At 37.7% G+C, this 23,168-nt stretch overlaps 1 protein-coding gene across 1 annotated transcript in view; it reads right to left on the bottom strand.

The window, feature by feature from the left end:
* The window catches only part of FANCI (Fanconi anemia complementation group I), a 427,158-nt gene that overhangs the window by 240,006 nt on the left and 163,984 nt on the right, over nt 1–23,168 (bottom strand). The window contains exon 11 of the mRNA XM_067148224.2: nt 11,484–11,592. Within this exon, the coding sequence (XP_067004325.2) occupies nt 11,484–11,592 (109 nt within the window). The remainder of the gene's footprint in view (nt 1–11,483; nt 11,593–23,168) is intronic.

Here is a 23,168-nt window from a genome sequence, read left to right as displayed (position 1 = left end):
ATTGGTTGGATCTCGGCATTTAATAGAAAAAGTATTGTCTTGGAAACATTTTTTAGTCTTTGTTATGTATTCATTTTTATCCATTATAACCGAAGTGTTGCCTTTGTCGGCCTTCGTTACTAGTAAATTGTTCTGTTTTATTTTATTTTTAAGTTTGTTTAAGTTCGATCTATTGGTGGTATTCATGTTTAGGTTATTATTGTGAATGTTGTTGAAAAAATAGAAGACTTAGCCATAAAGAAACAAAACACACTAAACAAAAAACTGGAAACACTGAAACAACAACAAAGTAAACCAGACCCACTAACCATAATCCAAAACAAAGATCTCTCTCTTTCTACCAAGAATTCCCAACATAAATTCCATCCGCCTATAAAAAATCTTACGCAAACCGTATTTGACGACGTAGAAACGGACATGTTGAGCAGAGGACCCAAACACAACTGGGGTAATGCACCATCCTACCAGAATATTATAACTACCATTACCGAAACAGAACTTGCTTTACAAAGGATCCCATATGACGTACGAGACGAAGTTAGACACGAAATCAGCAGAAAGATCCCGCAATACATCAACAACATTCACAATAATAACCTAAACATGAATACCACCAATAGATCGAACTTAAACAAACTTAAAAATAAAATAAAACAGAACAATTTACTAGTAACGAAGGTCGACAAAGGCAACACTACGGTTATAATGGATAAAAATGAATACATAACAAAGACTAAAAAATGTTTCCAAGACAATACTTTTTCTATTAAATGCCGAGATCCAACCAATAACATACAAAGGAATTTAAAAATTTTACTTAAAAACACACTTTCTTCTCACCGAAACTGAATCTGCTAGACTCGTAACAATGAACCCCCAATTACCGTCCGCGAAAGCCTACCCAAAAATACATAAACAAGACGTACCTATGAGACCAATCATAAACTATAGAGCCAGTCCAACCTACAAATTATCGCAATTCATCCGAAAATTTTTAAAAAAAGCACTATACATTTTTAGCAAACAAAACAATACTAAACTCAATAGATTTCTGCAACAGAACCAAAGAGCTAAAGATCGAACAACACCACACCCTTGCTTCATTTGACATAATAAATATGTACCCTAACATTCTTGTTAAACAAACAATCAAAATAATAGAATCTAACCTAAAAAACAATAGCAATTTGAGCACCTTAGAAATAAACAAATTCATAAACTTACTTGAATTCGCCATAAACAATAACTATTTCAGATTTCACGATACCATTTATCAGCAACAAGGCCTACCTATGGGGTCTCCTGCCTCCGGAATATTAGCAGAAATATGTATAGATTACTTAGAACACACGTCAATCAAAGAAATAGGTAATATACATTTTTGGTGCAGATTTGTTGACGATATCTTCGTAATTTTAGATAATAGATCCACTGACGCACAAGCTATACTAGACAAACTTAACACTCTAGATCCCCAAATTAAATTCACCAAAGAAACCGAAAATAACCGTACACTAAATTACCTAGACTTAACAATAACCAGACACGAAAACCACTTATCTTACAAGATCTACAGGAAACCCACACACACCTCAAATACCATAAAAAATGACTCCATTCATCCCAATACACTAAAAAGAGCAGCCTATTATAGTATGATTTATAGAGCTTTTAACATCCCAATGACGACACAAGACCAAAACAATGAATTGAAGTTAATCCACGACATAGCTAAACATAACGGATACTGCAAAGAAATGGTCAACAAAATCATTCACAAAATAAAATCACAACCTAAAACTAAATTAGCAAAAACAACCAAACCCAAAACAGACTATGCCCTATTTACCTTTAACAACACCCATATATATACTATAACTAATATTTTCAAGAAGCACAACATGAAAATAGCATTTAAAACCACACACAATAGTACCAACATTATACATAACACTAAAACAGTCAATAATAACAATAAATACAACCAATCAGGTGTCTACCGTATCAAATGTAACAACTGTGACACAAGTTACATAGGACGTACAGGCAGAAACTTCACCATCCGCTACAATGAACATATAAATGCAGTAAAACATAACCATTTCTCATCAAAAGGCCAACATGTAGAAGAATCCAAGCATAGTTTCACAAACATCAATAACGAATGACGATACTAAACATAAACTCCAAGGGCCCACTGCTCAACATAACCGAAGATTTCTACATTTCTTTAGACCAATACGCTAACCCCAATCATAACATTAATGATATTACTGAAAAAACCAACATCATTTTTGACAAAGCCATTCCGGCATTAAAGAATGATTACCTCAAAATAGGAAACACACGCTCCAACAAACCAACGAATCAAAAGCCCGACCCCGCCCCTACTTCCCCAACGGCCACTCCTTCTTCCCCTCCACCTACATCCCCCTCCACAGCTAATATGAGCCCCAGACGCACTCGCAGTAGAACACAACAAGCCTTCAAACACATCGGCACAAGACTTCCACAACAACTAAAGTAAGTACTCTTTCCATATACACACCAGGCATTCCTTCATACACACACCACCGGTATACTTATATTACCTTATCTTTACAGACTACAGCCACAAACATAGACGAGAGAGGTGTTGCCACCAACTACTTCTAATTCAAACTCAAGACCTGCTGTTTACTACATTAAAACTTACCAGAGTACATCACAAATTGGAATAAGGTCCTTATCAATATGACGCATACCAGCTTCAGAAATTTCTCGAAGATTACCATACACAGCTAAAATCAACATAACATAAAAGCAATGAACTACACAGAAGATAAAAGAATGGAACCTATGTAACATGAACTAAAAATTTTTAACAAGTGTCTACCTATACTTACCAAATTTTAATGTGTTAAAACTTTTTAAGTGTTTTATATTATGACCCATATGTTTTAATATGTCCTACATACTCATGTTCTAACTTATTGTAACTTTTTACCTTGACTACTGATATTTTAATTACATGCTACTGTATACATTTCCATCCCCAATTAGACATCCGGATGTCTAATGCAATAACAACTTGTGAATTGTCTAATGGTTGAAACAAATCATGTACTAGCTGATGATGGCCGTTAAAGAGCCGAAACCGGTACTAGTTTAATCTATTTAAAATAAATTGTGTATTGATTGGTGGTAAAACACTTTTCTTATCTATACTTAGGCTAACAAGACAAGCCAACTGTTGACTCTGTGACATTCAGGATTATCAATCTAATAGCACCCACTTAGTCATAGCTCAACATCCAAATAAATTATGGTTTGACAATGGATTGCTTTTATCTACAAGCATTCCTAGCAGATAAGAAACTTAAAGAACAGAACGAATAATATCAGTGAGTCATGTTAACACATTCACGCCCGTATCCGAGTTATTGCCTATAGCGCGTGACCATGCTATGGACCGTATCCGAGTTAGCCCGGATAAGCGCAACCTTGAACTGGAGCCGTTCCTACGCAGCTGGGATCTATTTTGGTCACCCAAATATGTGCGAGAGAGATGAAAGTAATACCCTTATGAATGCTTCTACTCACCAGAAACCATATGGCTACGGCGATTTTCCCTCCCAAAGCACTTTCTTTGTTTTTTTCTGAAGGTAGCCTAGCGCTGGCACAACTAGCTGCGTAGTTGGTTTGTGATTGCACAAGCGTGTGTATAATCGTGTTCTGAAGTGTAACCATGGTGTGTAGGGACAATATAAATGATGCAAGTGATGCGAATTTAAAAAGCACAGTTTTTCAGCTGCTTGAAAATTATCTTGGCCAGGGGTATACAGTCTATATGGACAATTATTACAAATGGCGTTCGACTCAAGAAACAATTACGGGAACAGAAGACTGCCGTATGTGAAACAATACGGTCAAATAGGGGTGTACCAAAAGATCTAAAGGAACACCAGGCATTTCTCAAATGCGGGAAAAAGTGAACCCGACATACAAGTACAGTCACCTCCCTCCAAAATCTCAGCTCCAACTATTTCATCAGCTCCAAGTCAACGTCCCGCGATTTTGCCGCCAAAAAGGGCACCGGCCAAGGATCCATCATTTAGGTTAGATGCAAAGAGAAAAGAGCATATTCTCTTGAAGTTTCCACCATCAAATATGGTAAAGTTCCCCTGAAGAAGGTGCAAAGTGTGCTTCAAAAATAAAATTATTAATGAAACACGCTATTTTTGTAGAAAGTGTGGTGTTCCCATTCACCCAGGAAAGTGTGACATTACCTACCACACCCTACAGAGATACTAGAGGACTTCATTAATGTATGTGCAAAATTTTGTTTCCATATCTTGTTTAGTTTAGAACTTATTGTGAAAAGAATTCGTTGTTGTTTGCTCTGCCACGAACAGCTGGAATAGCTGGGCCAGCCCTTTAAATGGCCGCTCAGATGATGGGCGTGAATGTGTTAATTGCGATATAATGATGCATTGAACTTAGAAAGAGTTTGTAGTCCCTGGTAACCTTCCATAAGAAATAATAAACTCTCTGTCAGGTCCAAAAGTTTGTTCATGTTAACCCTTTTCCACCAGACTGTTCACTTTGCCTGCCAGTCCTTAGCGCCCGAAAGCGCCCGGCTGCATTATCTGCACACGTCTGTGATCTATGCTATAGTTTTGTATTTTTTTTGGCAGTGAAGTTTTTATAGGACATTTATGAAAACGCAGTGCAATGAACAAGACTTAGGAAATAAAAGAAGAACGATAATCTGTTCTGACTTTGTCTAGGCAACAGTCTTGAACTTCCGTGAGCGCAAGTCAGCTGTTTTTTTCGTAAACATGGCAGGTTTGAATACTGCAGATACTGAAACTGAACTGAATATAGGCGGAAAAAATGACACAGAATCGTTGAGTGGGGGTGAAGGTGAATTTTTTAGTAAGTAAATAGCATATCAACAAAGAAAATTTTAGTGATAACAGTGATTTAACTGAAAACGGATATCGAGAAATCTGCCCCGATGGATATGCAGCGGCAGTTCAGGTAACACAAACATTTTGTTTCGTTACTCCGAATGATTATATGGATATCTGGCTCCATGGCTAAAAGGTTAGCGAGCTGGCCTTTTGTCACAAGGGTCCCGGGTTCGATTCCCAGCAGGGTCGGGAATTTTAGCCATCATTGATTAATTTCCCTGGTACGGGGGCTAGGTGTATGTGTTGTGTTCATCATCATTTCATCCTCATCACGATGCGCAAGTCGCCTACAGGAGTCAAATCAAAAGACCTGCACCTGGTGAGCCAAACCCATCCTGGGATCTCCCGGCACTAAAAGCCATACGCCATTTCATTTCATTATATGGATTATATTGTACCTGTCCATAATTTAGAAAGAGTATTATGAGAAATAGATAATTTTTTTACATATGTTGGGAGGAGACAATATATTCGGTGACATAACCAATGTAGGATGCTAAAAGGGTTTAATGTGTCACCTATTCAATACATGTACATTTTTAAACATTAGGAATTTATTATTAATTCCACTTGAGACATATTTCGCCCTTCATTGAGGGCATCATCAGTCAAATTACTTCCTCAAGGCAAAAATCAGGTATCTGATTAGTGATTAAACTATAAACATTAAGATACATTACAATGGGAAAATAAGCAACCAAGAAAAATTTTTTGTTCACTAGTGATACAGTTAAACAATATAAGTTTATAGACACAGTAGTCGGCACCAATGCATAAAATCACTGGGTATTTTAGCAGAGTCCAGCAGGGGTGTTCCGAAGAATAATTGACGCACTCGTTAGAAAAACATAGGAAATTATAAAGTTTATACAAATATTTACATTGAGACAGTCAGGGGGAGAAAGGTTATAAGTATCTGGCGTCAATGTTCGTAACATTAATTACTGCCGTTGGTTGAACGATTACAGGTTGATAGGGTAACTATACAGTAAATTTGCAATTCCAATTGAACAGTTGAGAAATCACAGTTTATATACATATTTACAAGAGAGCAGCTTGGTGAGAGAGGGTATAAAGAAGTCTAGCATCAAGTGCGTCCCGTTGTTTTAGTTGCTGGATGATGATTTTCCCATTGTAATGTATCTTAATGTTTATAGTTTAATCACTAATCAGATACCTGATTTTTGCCTTGAGGAAGTAATTTGACTGATGATGCCCTCAATGAAGGGCAAAACATGTCTCAAATGGAATTAATAATAAATTCCTAATATTTAAAAATTTACATGTATTGAATAGGTGACACATTAAACCCTTTTAGCATCCCACATTCAGTATCTTCAATACGGACAACAATGATTTGTATTACTTGCAACGACATAACCAATTGCGTATATATTAATGCAGCATTCAAACAGATGCATTCCAGTAAAATACGAGGGCTATTTTTTTTTTCAAGGTCCGATTGGTCACGAAATGAAACAGCAGTACAAATTTGACACTTTTCTATTAGTAACACTTACTGATACATCACAGCTATTTTTCAACATAGTTGCCTCGCAGATTGAAACATTTGTCGTAGCGTGGTTCCAACTCGTCAATGCCCTCTTGATAGAACGTCGCCGCCTGCGACTGTAACCATCTTTGCACGCCGGTCTGCAGCGCCTCGTCGGTGTCAAAACGCTGTCCTCCTAGCCAGCATTTCATGTGAGCAAAGAGGTGAAAATCTGATGGAGCCAGGTCCGGACTGTATGCTGGGTGATCGAAAACGTCCCACTGGAAACGCTGCAGGAGGTTCGTGGTGGCAGCTGCAGTGTGCGGCCGAGCATTGTCATGGAGGAGGACAATGCCTGATGACAACATCCCTCTCCGCTTATTCTGAATTGCCCGTCGTAGACGTTGAATAGTCGCACAGTATGCGGCTGCAGTGATGGTGGAACCACGTTCCATGAATTCCACCAACAGAACTCCTTTCCGGTCCCAGAACACAGTAGCCATACACTTTCTGTTGGAGAATGTTCGCTTGAATTTCTTTGGCTTACTCGGGGAGTGCGAATGCATCCACTGTTTGGATTGCTCTTTTGTTTCTTCCGTTTCAAAATGAACCCATGTCTCGTCCCCTGTGACAATTTTGTTCAAAAAATCCGGTCCTTCATCATGGTGGCACTGGAGAAACGCTAAAGCGGCGCCCATTCGCTGTGTTTTGTGACGGTCAGACAGCATCTTCGGAACCCATCTCGCACAAAATTTGCGGTACTGAAGTGTCTCACTCACAATTGTGTAGAGAGCTGACCTGGAAATTTCAGGAAACGAAGCACTCAACACAGAAATTGTGAACCGACGATTTTCTCGAATTGCCTGATCCACACGCTGAACAAGATCATCGGTTGACACACGCTTCCTTCCCTGGCCGCCTGCATCATGGACGTCTGTACGCCCTGCTGTAAAGTTCCTGCACCATTGTCGCACTTTGCTGTCGCTCATGCACGTTTCACCATACACACGACTTATTCGGCGATGAATTTTGGCTGCATTGCACCCCTCAGCCTGAAGAAATCAAATTACACCGCGCACTTCACACTTGGCGGGCGAAGCGATCGTTGTAGCCATGTTTACGAGCGCGCTGCACGTTCACTACTGACGGGACTGAGGTAAGGCGCATAACGGTCATTTCAGAGACGTTGCGCAACACATCTGCGCAGCGGTTCATCATATATTCGCGGGCGTTTGACTGTCGCGACCGATCGGACCTTGAAAAAAAAAAAAAAATAGCCCTCGTAGATACAGAATGGGAAGACATACTTGCTCAGAAGAAATAAAATCTGATAGACATGGGCACCATTCCACTTCGAGAGTCACGTGATTATTGGCTTAGAGGGATTTAGACAACATGAGAATGTGACAAATACAGCCTATCTCTGTGTTGAGTGTCACCAGAAGGGGGTGGAGGTTTGAACCAACAACCTTATTACTCAATGAACAGAGAAATGAATGTGACAGTATGTTTTCTAATATTATTGAAAATGTGAATACATTGTGATCAATAGTTTTTATAATATTTAACTTTTTCTGAAACAATGTGCTCTGCTTCATTGTTTCCTAAATACATAATAGATTGAAACGTGGGAATAAGCGGAGTGAAAATGTGGGTGGGAAAAGGTTAATTAAGTGTTCATGTTGGTCAACTTCAGATTAACAAGGTTTTACCGTCTTTATATTACCGTATTTCACGGCATAATCGTCGCACTTTTTATACCAAAATTTTCGAAAAAAATTGTAGGGTGCGACCATTATACGATGAATATTTAATACCAGTATTTGTATTACTCAAAAAATGTATTTATAACTAAATTGTATTTGATACAAATTTAAGATGCACGTAATACTCGCGTTTATACATCAAAATAATTAAAATAGTCTAAAACAAAATTCATAATTTTTCGCAACAATTCGGCGAACGTTTTTCCAACCTGAAAATAAAAATTAACGTATTAAGTTAATTTGTCATTAATTTGAGTATTAAAGTTAAAATATTACACTTGCAAAAAATTATCGCTTTGTTGTGAAATGCGGACTTACCGGTACGCAATTTATTCCAAATCTTCGGTGTCGCTATCGCAGGTTTCGCTATCTGATGCGCCGTCCTCGCCTCTGTTAATACCAGTATCAGATTCTTCGTCTCCCTGCCACACTGCGTCATCTTCGGAACCGTCTAGTGCATTCGAAATCCCAGTCCTTTTGAAGCTCTTGGAGACTAGTTCAGGTGGTATAAGATCCCACGAGCATAACAAGTCCAAGGGTAGACGCCTGATATTTCCGGCGGGCGTCAATTGCTGATCGCCGCTCATCATCCACTCGTTGTAAAATCGACGTAAACGGTCTTTAAAGGGTTTATTAACACATACGTCTAGTGGCTGCAAAGCAGATGTTAGGCCACCAGGAATGACTATCTGTCGTGTCTTATTTGTAGTGAGAATTTGCTTCACTTCGTTCACGAGGTGACCTCGGAAACTATCTAAAACAAGCAGAGCTGGTTGTTTTAGTAGTGCATCAGGTCTTCTATTCCACACAGTTTTAACCCAATCCAGCATGAGTTCTACGTCCATCCAACCCTTTGGTTGCACTCGTACATGAATTCCACGGGGAAACTGTATATTCTTAGGCATCGTTTTCCTCTTGAAAATGATGTAAGGCGGCAACTTTCTCCCGTCAGCTGTAATGGCTAGCATTGCCGTGCATCGCAACTTCTCACTACCGCTGGTTTTCATTAATACACTCCGTGATCCTTTTAGCGCAATAGTGCTGTTGCGAGGCATATCAAAAAAGATTGAAGTCTGATCGGCATTACCGATTTGAGAAAGCAAGTACGAAGTTTCCTTGCGCAAGCGTATGACAAATCGGTGAAAATTTACAATCTTGTCCGTGTAATCAGCAGGCAACTTTTGGCTTAGTGTTGTTCTCCTTCGCACTGACAGATTGTGTCGTCGCATGAACCCCTTAATCCACCCACGAGTCGCCTTAAACTGAGTTACCGGTATGTTGTGTTTGCGCGCTACCTCCTGTCCCTTAATTTGTAACATTTCATATGATACACTGCAGCCATTGTTACGTATTTCACTGACGTACCTAAACACTTCTTCGTCAATTATAGGAAACTTCCCTGTTTTAGGACCTCTAAACGCGCGTCTAGAAGGGTTTGTGCTTTTTAGCTTGTTTTTTACTTTCCGCCAGTCACGCACCAACTTGTCACTCACAGAAAATTTTCTTTCTGCAGCTCTGTTCCCGTGCTGTTCAGCGAAGGCAATTACGCTTAGCTTGAAGCCCGCAGAATAGTTTCTATATTTACCCATAATCGCTTATAAATGCTTCACACATTAATGTTTTGCGATATACATGACTTTCCGTAATTGTTCACTATTAAAACAAATTATTTCTGCAAACACCCAAAACACAAATTAAAAACTTAAATTCTCACGCACACATGTCTACAGTAATCACGTAAATCTGAAACAAATAAATGCATCTGTGATCTGTCCATTCCAGAGCAGCCAATACTGTTAGGCAGCAAGGAAGCATGCAACAATTTATCAGTTTAGCTCGTTGGTTGCGACACACTACTGCGCTTGTGCAAACCTCGCAAACCGGAGCTCTAGCTAGCGCGGTGTAAATCTACTGTATAGTTGACTGTATTCCGAGACGTCAGTAACAAACATTCATTTTTTTCAATTTCTTTTAAACATGCGGTAATTAGGTTAATATTTCTTCCCAGTTATTGATGATTTTACATTACATTACTACGAGTTTATAAAATAAAACTTTAATAGCATTGGATAATAATTATCTTGACTGCTTGGATAAAAGTTTTCATCCGATGCCCGGACACTTATGACGTAGTAGTAAGATAAGAGTCTAGCGATGACAACTGAGACATCGTAAATAATTCGGCTGAATAATTCCGTGGAAATCTGCGTTATCGTCTTGGATTTCACTTCGTGCGCAATAACACAGGAGCCGGCCCCATGGTGTAGGGGTAGCGTGCTTGCCTCTTACACGGAGGCCTCGGGTTCAATTCACGGCCGGGTCAGGGAATTTTACCTGTATCTGAGGGCTGGTTCGAGGTCCATTCAACCTACCTAGCCGGTATTTCCTGGCGACGTTGCCGATAAGCGATAACTTACAGCCTTACGTATTTCAAATGGGAACTCATAATAGGTGGTTAATAAATAGTACACTGTCTCGCGACCACGTTGTCAAACTGCCGATAGTCTACCGGTAAGCCATGCGTCGTACATACAGTATACCGGTATTATTTATTTATACGTTGTGCAACATGTCGCAAACGTGACTGTGTTGCCAAATTGCCCATAAACCATACACGTATTTAAATTGCGCATTCATGTGCAACTTACGTTGCAGTTCCATTTACCTTTTAACCAGATTAGTGAACAAAATTTGGACGTGCGACGATTATGTAATTAAAGGTTTAAAGTCCGATTTTTGTATTGAAAATAAAGGATGCGACGATTACGCGGTGGCGACGATTATGCCGTGAAATACGGTATATTAATTTCAATACAACATAAAGTATATTTCACATTAAAATTTCCTTCTCGTGATCAGTAAAACGCTGTGCTCTTATAATGAGATTATAGACCTCACATCAATTTGAGTTTGATACCCCTGGTCTAAAATTTGCATCCGTTTATTTTTCAGAGCATAACCATTGGTAGATAATATAACAGATGTAAAACTTAGTGAAATTTCATACCAAAATGGAGCTGTTTCATGCAATAATAATGAGATGTTTTAAAACGAATGACCAGACACACTTTTCATTCTGCAAGAAGATATCAAGATGAAAGATGTTGGTTACACAACTTCACTTGATAGAAGCATAAATATGAAGAAATGTATTGTGATGTTTTAAAGACTTTAAGAGTATAATTTATTCAAGCTAACTGACTCAGTAAACTTGTAATTATGTCCCTAGGAAAAACCCAGTACACATTAATCATGGTTATCATAGCTCACCATGGTAAAAAGAATGTCTCACTTCAACCTGCTGAACAAAACACCTTCGCAGTACATACAGGAGCTCCAGACTGATTGCTTCACTACTCTCATTCACCTGGGAATGGACCTGTAAGACAAAAATTCAATACATCATATCAGTAATACAAGTAATATCAGTGATTACAGAAATCAAAGAAGATATGAGGCAAGTACAAATTACAATAGAAGATTTAAAAAAAAAAAAAAAAAAAAAAACAGTCAAAATCACAAAACTCACAAACAAACCAGACTACAAACCAAGATCAATAGATGAACAATAGAGCAGTTGATTTCAGACGAGGATATTCATTCCTTCATTCATTCAATTATTTAACTTTCATAGACTGTACAATTACATATTTTGAAATATGCCAACAGTATAGGAGTTGTCGAGTTATTTCTTAATACTAGCAATAATTTATGCACAATAATAATTTTGAAAAGAAGAAAAAGAAAAAACAAGAACACCAAATACCTCATGTTTGGACAGCACATCCTAATTTTTTTAAATAATAAATAATATTAATAATCAATATTTATGAGGCAAAATAAAAATAAAAATCTACGAGTGTGGTGTTAACAACACGTACATAATGTGACATTAACATTTTTTTCTAGTTGCTTTACGCCGCACTGACACAGAAACGTCTTATGGCGACGATGGGACAGGGAAGGGCTAGGAGTGGGAAGGAAGCAGTCGTGGCCTTAATTAAGGTACAGCCCCAGCATTTGCCTGGTGTGAAAATGGGAAACCACGGAAAACCATTTTCAGGGCTGCTGACAGTGGAGTTCGAACCTACTATCTCTTGAATACTGGACACTGGCCGCACTTAAGCAACTGCAGCTATCGAGCTTGGTTTAACATATTTTTAAGGCTATACACTAGATATTAAGAATGTTTACAAGTTAATAAGTAATAGAATCATCACCACCACTTCATCATGTAGGCCTATTCTTCTGTACTATAGAAGCAGCTACTCAGCAGGGAATTTTTTAAAGCTTTGGTAAATGAACTGATGGGACTTAATATCTTTAATCTTATTTGGAAGTTTATTATATAATCTGATTCCAACAGAGTCTACATGTCTCAAGGCAATGGTGTTACTCTTGTGCTCGATAAAACTATTATTTCTTGTTCGCGTCTGGTAACTGTGATTGTCAAAATTCTTTCTGAAATGATCAATTTTTTTTTCACATGTAGAATGCATTGCATGATACATATGCTTGGTACTGGGAGTATCCTTAGTCTCTTAAATAATGGTCTGCAATGATCTAACCTGTTATATCTCGATATAATTCTGATAGCTCCTTTTTGTATTCGAAAAATAACATCAAGATTTGATTTGTAGCAGCCCCAGAGACCAATAGCATAAGTGATGACTGAATGGAAATATCCAAAATATGCTATTCTAACACATTCTTCACTACAACTAGTAGATAAAATCCTTAAGGCAAAACAAACTGAACTCAGAGACTTCCAAATTTTTTTGCTTTACGTTGCACTGACACAGATATGTCTTATGGCGACGATGGGATAGGAAAGGCCTAGGAATGGGAAGGAAGCGGCCGTGGCCTTAATTAAGGTACAGCCCCAGCATTTGCCTGGTGTGGAAATGGGAAACCACGGAAAACAATCTTCAGGGTTGCCGACAGTGGGGTTCGAACCCACTATCTCCCAATTACTAGATACTGGCCGCACTTAAGCGAATGCAGTATCTAGCTCGGTCTTTATTTTTTTTTAATATGACAATCCCACCTTAATTTTTCATCTATATGGACACCTAAAAATTTTGTGGTCAATGTATTTTCAATTGCATTTAATATAAAGTCGTATTTTTTTTTTTTTTTTTTTTTTTTTTTTTTTTTTTTTTTTTTTTTTTCAGTTTGGTCATGGTAGTTAGATGCCTTGAATTCCATGTATTGGGTCTTTCTTGTTTAGGTTCAATGTTAATTTGTTTTTCCTGAACCATGATTCTAACCTAGAATGGACTGCATTTGCTGCAGTTTCTATAGACATAGGGTCAGGATTATTAATAATTATGTTGTATCATCAGCACACACAACTGCAGTTTCTACCTGATTATTGTGAGGAAGATCATTCACATAGATCAAGAAAAGAACAGGCCCCAAAATACTACCCTGTGGAATACATAAGTCTATGTTTTTTCACCCGAGCGTGATATGTCTCATTATGCCCTTTACTGTTACAATGTGTAATTTCAACAAACTGGGATCATTTATCCAGGTATGATCTAAGCCAGTCGTTAACAATTCCTCTAACCCCATCTGATATAATTTATGCAACAATATTTCATGATCAACAGTATCAAATGCCTTTGAAAGGTCAAGAAATAGCCCTATCACAGTTTCATCATTATCAAGAGCATTCACAAACAACTGTGTAAAGTGTGATAAAGCAGACAAAGTACCTCTGCCCGCTCTGAACCCATGTTGTGCATTATTTAACAAGTGATATTCGATTAAAAATTTAGTAAGCTGATCTTTCATAGCATATTCAAATATTTTGAAATAACAGTAAGTACTGATATTGGTCTATAATTATGTAAATCGTGTAAGTTTCCACTTTTAAAGACTGGGATAACTTTAGCTATTTTTAAGAGATTAGGAAAATGGCCACAAGAAACTGATTCATTGATGAGATAAGTTAAAGGCTGTACCAGATAAGGAGCACATTTTTTAACGAGTTTTGTAGGAATTTCATCTACACCTGTGGAAGTTTTATTCTTCAAATACTGTATGTATGATTTTAAGAACTTCCAATTCTGTTACTGGAGTTAATTGCATAGAGTTTTGCACAAAGGTTGGGAGATCTGGTAATACATCTGAATTATTTGCATTTTCAAGTTTGTATGGTAGGGATAGAAAGAAATCATTAATATAATTAGCCAAATGATGAGGGTCATTCATTTGTATTCCCTTATTTTTTATGGCAGCAACTTATTTCCAACTACGTGTCTGTTGGTTTCTTCCTTGATTACATTCCATATGGTTCATGATTTATTGCACGACTCTTTAATTTTTTTTTTATTGTGCATTATCTTAACCACCCTAAGAACTCTTTGATAGAATGATTTGAATTTCTTAACATACTTGCAAAAATCCACGTCACAACTCTGCTGTGCTAATCTACTTAGTGATTTACAGTTTTGACTTGAAATCTGTACACCCTTCATGATCCATGGCTTTATTGAAGTTTCATTAATTACTGCAAGTTTTTTTTTGAAAATGTAACTCAAATTGCATTTTAAAAATGCTTAAAAAGGTTCTATACTTTTGATCAATGCTATGACCAAATGTTATTGGAGCCCAGGTCTGAAATTTAAGACTTTCAATGAAACTGCCACATGCAGCTGCAGAGAAAAAATGAGTTAATTGTGCTTGCTTCATTTTGGCTGAATGCTTGTTAACATTCTCAATTCTAGTTGCAAAATTTGAGCATGATGATCTGAGAAGAAAGTTGAGATCTGAGGGAATGAAGAAGTACTGGGCTGACAGAAAACTGAAAAACTTTTTTTTTGTATGAATTTTGCTAAAGTGGTCAAATAAATAAAATAAAATAAAATAAAATAAAATAAAATAAAATAAAATAAAATAAAATAAAATAAAATGAATAAATGCTGCTGAGATCTGGCTAGTAAAAACTAAGAATGAAAATCAATTACAAGCAGCAGAAACAAACTTTATAAGAAGTATTTTACAAAAGAGAAAAGCACTAGATTGCACGCCAAAAGCCTGGTTCAACTCTAACCCTCTCTGTAGTATTCAGTATTCATTTGAAGCAAGGGCATAAATGCTGCTGTTGATCATTAGTCTGTCGGATGGTGACGTTAAGCCTCGGTTAGACCCCCCTGATGTTACTTGATAGAGTAGGCTATTTGCCAAAGCAGGTTTTACCCTCTCCCTACCTCAGCATCATCATCATCATCATCATCCTCCCCCCATCGTGACATGCAGGAAACCCATAGGCATCAAACTAAAAGACCTGCAACAGCAAGCCGAATATGAGCTCAGATACTCCCAGCAATAAAACCCATACAATATACACACACAGTAAAACCTCGTTCAGATGTTTCTGCAGAGGACAAGGAAAAAGAATGTGTTAAGCAAGAAAGCGTACTAATGAATACATGTATAAAACTACCCAACAGGGATATGGAAACACTAGGCAATACTTTTTCCAACCTGAGGGCATTTTACGTCACATATCTGCAGGTACAGTGAAAACTATATCTAGGCCTACCTTTTCCAAAGATGAGAGGAAAGTACTGAAAGGTGTGAAAAACACAAGAGAACGATCGTAGTGTTCTTTATTCGTCTGAAATCTCTACAGGCCTTCTGTGCATCATTTAAAATTGCGTTTCTTAAGAAGGGTGGTAATTTTATTCCTGTTCTCTGCATCTGTAATTTCAAATCCAACTGTTTTGAGATCCACTTGAATTTCTTTGATCCTATGCCCTCCTGTCTTCTTTCCTAGATTTCTCATCAAGAGTTGTCATAAAATCCTGTTTTCTGGTAATCATAAGATGTGAATGAAATAAGAGATTCGTTTCTTCTTCATTGTGTTGGTAACTGGGTCAATCTCTCGATAGACAGTTTCACCGAGGAGGATTCTCCAGACTCCGTCAACCTCGTACTCTTTATTTCTGCAAGTTCTAATCATTCTTCTTTCAGTTTTGAGGAGCTGATTAAGGTACAGCTCCAGCATTTGCCTGATGTGAAAATGGAAAACCACGGAAAACCATCTTCAAGGCTGCCGACAGTGGGGTTCGAACCCACTATCTTCCGAATACTGGATACTGGCCGCACTTAAACGACTGCAGGCTATCGAGTTAAAATTGAAATAATTGATAAGGAGATTACACCTATTCAATACCAAAGAATAAGAAATGTAGTGTATTACATTCTCATTTAATAATAATTAGAAATGGTACCGGTTTCGACCCTAGTCCAGGTCATCATCAGCTGATTAAGAAATGGAAAACAATGCATGGGATCAGTAGAAGAGGCAATATGAAAAGGAAATGAACAGGGGTAGACACCGTAAAACTTAGAAGAAGTAAAATACAAGTCATTCAAAAGAAAAACAGTGAGCAATTCTCTTAGCGGCAGCAAGGCACACACAGCGCTAGGCAAAGTCCCACAATGATTACGAATAGTGGAGAACTGTTCAAAGCCAGTTATTTAAACACTGTCAGGCATAAAGTCACATCACAATCGAACACATACGAAGGTCCATATTCGTGTAGGAGTAGAAGACAAGCAGATTCATTGAAGCAACTTGCCAGCTCCCGGCGATCAGCGTGACACATTCAATATCAGGCACTGTGGTTTCAAACGCCAAAGTAAAATGGAGAATAGCTTGACAATCCAGTTATTTTCCTTGGTTGCAGGAAAGTAAGTATATGGATAAATATAATAATTGAGTAAGTAATTGTGCTCCTATAGAATTCTTAGAACAGTTGACGTGAAAAAGCAATTGTGAAGAGAAAAATATATAGTAAAAAGCGCAATACTGGAAACAAATGAAAACGTATATGCACAGTGCGCAATTTTTAAAACGTAAAAAATTCAGGTCTAGATTGAAGTAGTCGAAATCGGCGTAAGGCAGGAGTTGAGTATGGATGAGAAAAATCGAAATGAAGGTGGAAATGAATTTTTTTTTTGAGAAAAGATAGAATAAATTAATAGAGGAAGAGGAATAGTGGAAAAAAGAGAAGAGTGAAAGAAATTGAAGATTAAATGGTGTTGAGGAAGGATAAGGTAGGGAGATGAAGGAGGTGTAGTTTAGGGTGGGTTAGGATGGGTGGGTTATTGGAGGTAGAAAATGTGGGTAGGAACTTTGTAAGGCATGGAAAATAGAATTGGGGTTTTGAAATTTAGAATTTTTGAGAAGAAGAATTAGGAAGTCGAAAAGGATATTTGGTTTTTCAGAAATGTCGTTTAACCCCTCAGCGCCGACCTCTATACGTGGTACAGACCCTCATTTCTTCCGTGGCCGCCGACCTCTATACGTGGTATAGACCCATACATGGTTTCACATTTACAGCTATAGCGCGAAGAGTTTTGGAGTTATTGATATGCAAATTGTTTTGTTTTCAAGAAGACAGTTTCGGGTTTATCAGCGTTGTAAATAAGAATTGAAAAATCGTTATAATGTAGTTTTTTTGCAAGGATAATTATTTGTCAAATAAGTCTGAGCACTAATCTCTTGCTTTTTTAAAGTCTGTTTGCTTCTTTCTTTCCCACAGAATAAAATAAAGAAAAGATGATCTGAGAAGTTTGTCTTTTCGTGTGATGTTCTTTACTCTATTTGTACATTGGGAGTGCGGTTTATTTATTATATTTGTCTTTATTTCTCAGCTTGTAATATTTTCGTAACTCTCCACGAGCGCTCTGTGTAGGCATCAGTTAGTGCTGCTTTCTGTCATACGATACGAGAACCAGTTGTTCATGGTATATATCTCGCTTGAAAGACGTTGTCTCGACCTTTTATCTGAAATATGTATCGAGTTGGTTTGTTTCGTCATAAATGTTATTCCCCTCATTCAGTTTCGTCCTGTTGCTTTCGGTCTCGCTGCAGCTTCACCAGTCCGTGTGACGCGCCGCGCTCAGCCGTGGTATGACTGACAGTAACGTGCTTGAAATATTGTATAATTCAGATGAAAGTTTAGTCGGAAGTATTAGAGACAGTATAAGTAGCAGTGATAATGAAATAGATGATGTAGCAGTGGTAAATGATGAGAGTGACGATGAGGAGGAAACAGTACTTGGAAATTTCGTGTAAGAGACTATAGATAATTATACAGGTCAAAGAGAAGTTTTCAACTGTGAATTCTGATTGCTAAATTCTCTAATAATACTCACACAGGTCACAGAGACAAGTATTGAGCAATTACCTTACCGGGTTCAGCTGGTGAAAGGTTTGTTTACAAAATACGCTCGGGAGGGAGGGGAACGAAATATTCAAGGCCGGCGCGCATCAGATAATACAGTTCCAAGGTTGCAGGAAATACATTTTATCAGGAAATTAGCACCCAAGAGTTGGAAATCCAAACCTCAGAGACATTGTATCCTGTGTTCAAAACACGGCGGAAAGAAGACGTCAGTGTACTGCTGCCACGAGTGTGACTTGAGTCCCTGTCTCAAAGAGTGCTTCGAACTCTATCACACGGAACTAAATTACTAAGGAAATGTGAAACAATTATGTAATTATCTGCATGTACATAGTTCTGTCATAAGGAAAACTAAATTTCGTGAAAATCGGGCTACTCTTATACTTGTAGTAACGCTTTAAGTGAATCGATGTATTTCAGTCGCGCATAGTAGAAATCTCATCCGGCCGCGGGGTAGGAAGCTATTTAAATGGCTGCGACGCTGAGGGGTTAAGCTGAAATTTGGGTTGAAGTACTGATCAAGGTGGATAAAGCAATTTTCAGTAGTGTTTGAGGGGACCTTTGTTTATGATTTTAAGTATTTTCATGTCTTTTTCAATATTGGTGAAACTATGCTTGGAGTCTTGTATGTGTTGTCCTATGGTGGAGAATCTATTGTATTTAATGGCGTTGATATGTTCGGAGTATCTGATATTGAAGTTGCGGCCAGTTTGTCCGATGTAGGAGGAATTGCAGTGGTTGCATTTGAATATGTACACTCCAGATTTAGAAAAAGCATTAGATTTATTTAGAGATTTAGAGTTGTGTAAATTATCCAAATTTCTATTGTTAGTTCTAAAAGAAATTTTCATATTGTGTTTTAAAAAAATATTAGTTATTTTATAAGCATCTTGAGTGAAAGTGAAAGTTTTTTCACGGCAATTGTTCTAAGAATTCTATAGGAGCACAATTACTTACTCAATTATATACTTACATTCCCGCAACCAAGGAAAATAACTGGATCGTCAAGCTATTCTCCATTTTACTTTGGCGTTTGAAACCACAATGCCTGATACTGAATGTGTCACGCTGATCGCCGGGAGCTGGCAAGTTGCTTCAATGAATCTGCTCGTCTTCAACTCCTACACGAATATGGACCTTCGTATGTGTTTGATTGTGATGTGACTTTATGCCTGACAGTGTTTAAATAACTGGCTTTGAACAGTTCTCCGCTATTCGTAATCATTATGGGACTTTGCCTAGCACTGTGTGTGCCTTGCTGCCGCTAAGAGAATCGCACACTGTTTTTCTTTTGAATGACTTGTATTTTACTTCTTCTAAGTTTTATGGTGTCTACCCCCGTTCATTTCCTTTTCATATTGCCTCTTCTACTGATCCCATGCATTGTTTTCCATTTCTTAATCGGCTGATGATGATCTGGAATAGGGTCGAAACCGGTACCATTTCTAATTATTATTAAATGAGAATGTAATACACTACATTTCTTATTCTTTGGTATTGAATAGGTGGAATATCCTTATCAATTATTTCAATTTTAATTGTGATATTCTTCAATACGGAACAATGAAATTTTTAAATCTGAATGCAGCTATCGAGCTCGGTCTTTCATTTTTAATTTGGTACGAGGTTTTGCAAGTGTAAGTGGCTTCGGGCAAAGTAGTGTTGGATCTTATTGTCTATTGAAAAGCGTGTTTTGTTATAAGTTGACCAGGTTAGAAATTATGCTTTTTTCATTTTGCTGGTTCTAGTTAACCATGTTGCTTTCTCGGTTAAGTCGTGCATAATGATTTCTCCAAGGTATTTAAACTGTAGGACTATGTTAATTTTTTGATCATTCATGATGACTTCGTTTATGTCAAGGGGTTCCGGCATGATCTCAGTTTTCTCAAAGGTTTGTAATCATATTTTTAATGCAATTTTCTGGAGACTGGTGATCTGAGCATGGACTTCTTCCATGTCAAGGGCTAAAAGAGCTAAATCATCTGAAAACACTAGGCAGTTTGTCCTTATTGAGGGTTTTGCTCCAACTTTGATTCTAGGTGGGTTTTCTTTTTGCCAAATTTTCATGATGTAATCTAGAACCACATTGAAGAGCAGTGGGGATAATCCTTCACCTTGTCTGAGGCCTGTATTTATTGTAAAAGCATTTGACATTTCTCGTCTGAAGTTTACCTTTGAAATTGTGTTGGTTAAAGTTAGTTCAATCATTTTTGTTAATTTAGGATGAAGGCCATATGATCTGAGGATTTTTAAAAGAGGTGGGTCTGTGTATACTATCATAAGCCTTTTTGAAATCTATGAATGAAATAAACAGCTGTTTCTTCTTCTTCCTGATATGGTTCTGCTTATGCAGGTCGTTCAACAGCTGTTTATTTCTGTATTTGTAATATTCCCTTATTAGTTTCAGGCTGAGAATTTGATCTGGGCAACTTCTGTATGGGCGAAATCCTCCTTGGTATTTTCCAAGTTGTGGTTCCAGAATGTTTCTTATCCCATTGTAAATTATGCAAGAGAAAATTTTGTAAATGCAGTCCAAAAAGGTTATTCCTCTGTAATTGTCTGATCTCCTTTATTGAATAATGGATGGATTACGCCTGAGGTTCAATATTCTGGGATTTTCTCTGTGATACACATTTTGTCTAGATGCTGTTGTAAATTTATGATTGCTGTTTTCCCTGCGTTTTTCCAGATTTCTGCAAAGACTAGGGCAAATCTGGCAGACTGAGATTTAAATTCCATAAATGAATCTATGATTTTGAGATTTATTAGAAATCCATTATCAAACTGCAGACAGTTTTTCATCACTTGTTATCCAGGGATTCCTTTATACAGTCGGTACCCTTGTGATTCTACTTGGTCTTGATCACTATTCCTTATTTCTTGAAGGGCCATGATTAGAATTTTATGTTTGTCCATGATGTCAATGATAATTTTTAATTTTCCAAACTGGCACAAAGAGTTAACATTGTGTCAAGAAGAAGGAGATTTGTTTAGGTTTATTTCTTTGAAGTTTTTGTGTAGATGCTGGCTGTTGAGTTTTCAGATGCTCCGATCCATCATAATCTTCCGAATGATAGCCCACCGCATTCGAATGCTGTCTTTTCTGCAATCCATGATTGCAGTCAGTGGAATTCTTCTCCAAAAGACTTTTCATGGTTGACTGTCTAAGGTGTCACCTTGAGATGAAGATAAATCCTCGAGTTACAATTCCAAATGTTATTTAGAAAGGTGAAGATGAGAGATGAAGGATGATTTTATGAAATTATGAAGAAGGCTTTCTGCCTTATTTCATCCTAGTTGTTCAGGACTGGGAGTAGGCTTTTCCTCCATACCCCGCAAACATTATGGTTTTCCCACCAATACTCGGGTAGCTGATTGCAGTGGTTTCCCACTGGGCGATGGGGTCGCCACATCCCTTCATCGGTAAGGAATTTCACGACTTTTTCCGTATCTATAACTAGGCTATCACAAGACAAATATGCACCACGCTAGTCAATTTCACAAGATTATATTCCTAATCCAGGTATAGGCTACTGTATAATGTGACAAATATTCTCTACACTTCCCTGTACCATTCAACGCAAAATAAATTTCTAACTGTAAAATGCACGCACAAACAGGTTCACCGTGTTATTCAGCAATCACGCTGCTAATTCGCAAGCAAAACTGAACATTCCTGCCCATTTGCTGGTGGATGGTGTAGTTTTTAACATAATGCAGGAGTATGATGACCATCGACCAATGGAACATACCATTTCTGTGTAATTGGCGCTCTGCATCTTTGCCAGCTGGTCGACATTCAACACTGTATAAAGCAACAGGATGTACTATCATGTGGTATATTTTGGACTTCAGATGTTATACTTTGATGGTACCTACATATATATTTCACTCCTGTTAGATTTCTAAGTATTTATATTCAGAGCATGTATATAGAGGGAGATACAAACACATAGTAAGATAAACAAAGTGGAGATCAATAAATAGAAAGGAACAAACAACTGCAAATCATGCCTTATAAATACAGAAAGGAACATCAAAAGGAACACTGTATAGAAAACAGGACAGTGTGGGAAGACAGGAATATTTAAAGAATTTAAAAAAGGACAAAGACAATCCCCATTCTCAAACAGATTTGGCTCTCTCCTAATTAAGCCCGGCCCTTCCACATCCAGTTCTTCTCAGACCTCGACGAGCTCATTATGCTTCCCAACACCATCAGGGGCACTCACTGACGGGCCATACTGACATATCCTCAGCCCAGATGTGGGAAGTGTAGGATACGGAGAGCCAGAACAACACAGGAAAGGGGAAGAGACATAAAGATGAATACAGAGGAAAAACACAAAAGAAACATATAACAGGGTGGCAGGGTGGTTTTAAGAGGAAGTATAACTGGCCAACCATACTCTATTAACATTAAGAGCAGGGAAAAAAAGAAAGAGGTCTGCGCTTCGAAAATGAAGGTATTGGCAAAAGAAAGGAACAGGCTATGGAGGGTCTGGAAATGAAACTCCGTAGGCCTCGTGAAGAGAACAAGACCAATATAAATGGTCCGGTATTGGACATTATAAATAAATTATATATCAAGAGAACAAGACATGCTACCTGTTTTAAATATTTTAGGACAACTCATTCTACTACAATTTTAATGTGTCTCTCTTACTAAACCCAAGTTGTTGTTTTTTTTTTGTTTTTGTTTTTTGCTAGGGACTTTACGTCGCACCGACACAGATGGGTCTTATGGCGA

Source organism: Anabrus simplex, chromosome 5 (genome assembly GCF_040414725.1).
Source record: "Anabrus simplex isolate iqAnaSimp1 chromosome 5, ASM4041472v1, whole genome shotgun sequence".
In the NCBI taxonomy this organism is placed as follows: domain Eukaryota; kingdom Metazoa; phylum Arthropoda; class Insecta; order Orthoptera; family Tettigoniidae; genus Anabrus; species Anabrus simplex.
The sequence above is the reverse complement of the archived record's forward strand: the minus strand, read 5'-3'. Positions and strand labels throughout refer to the sequence as shown.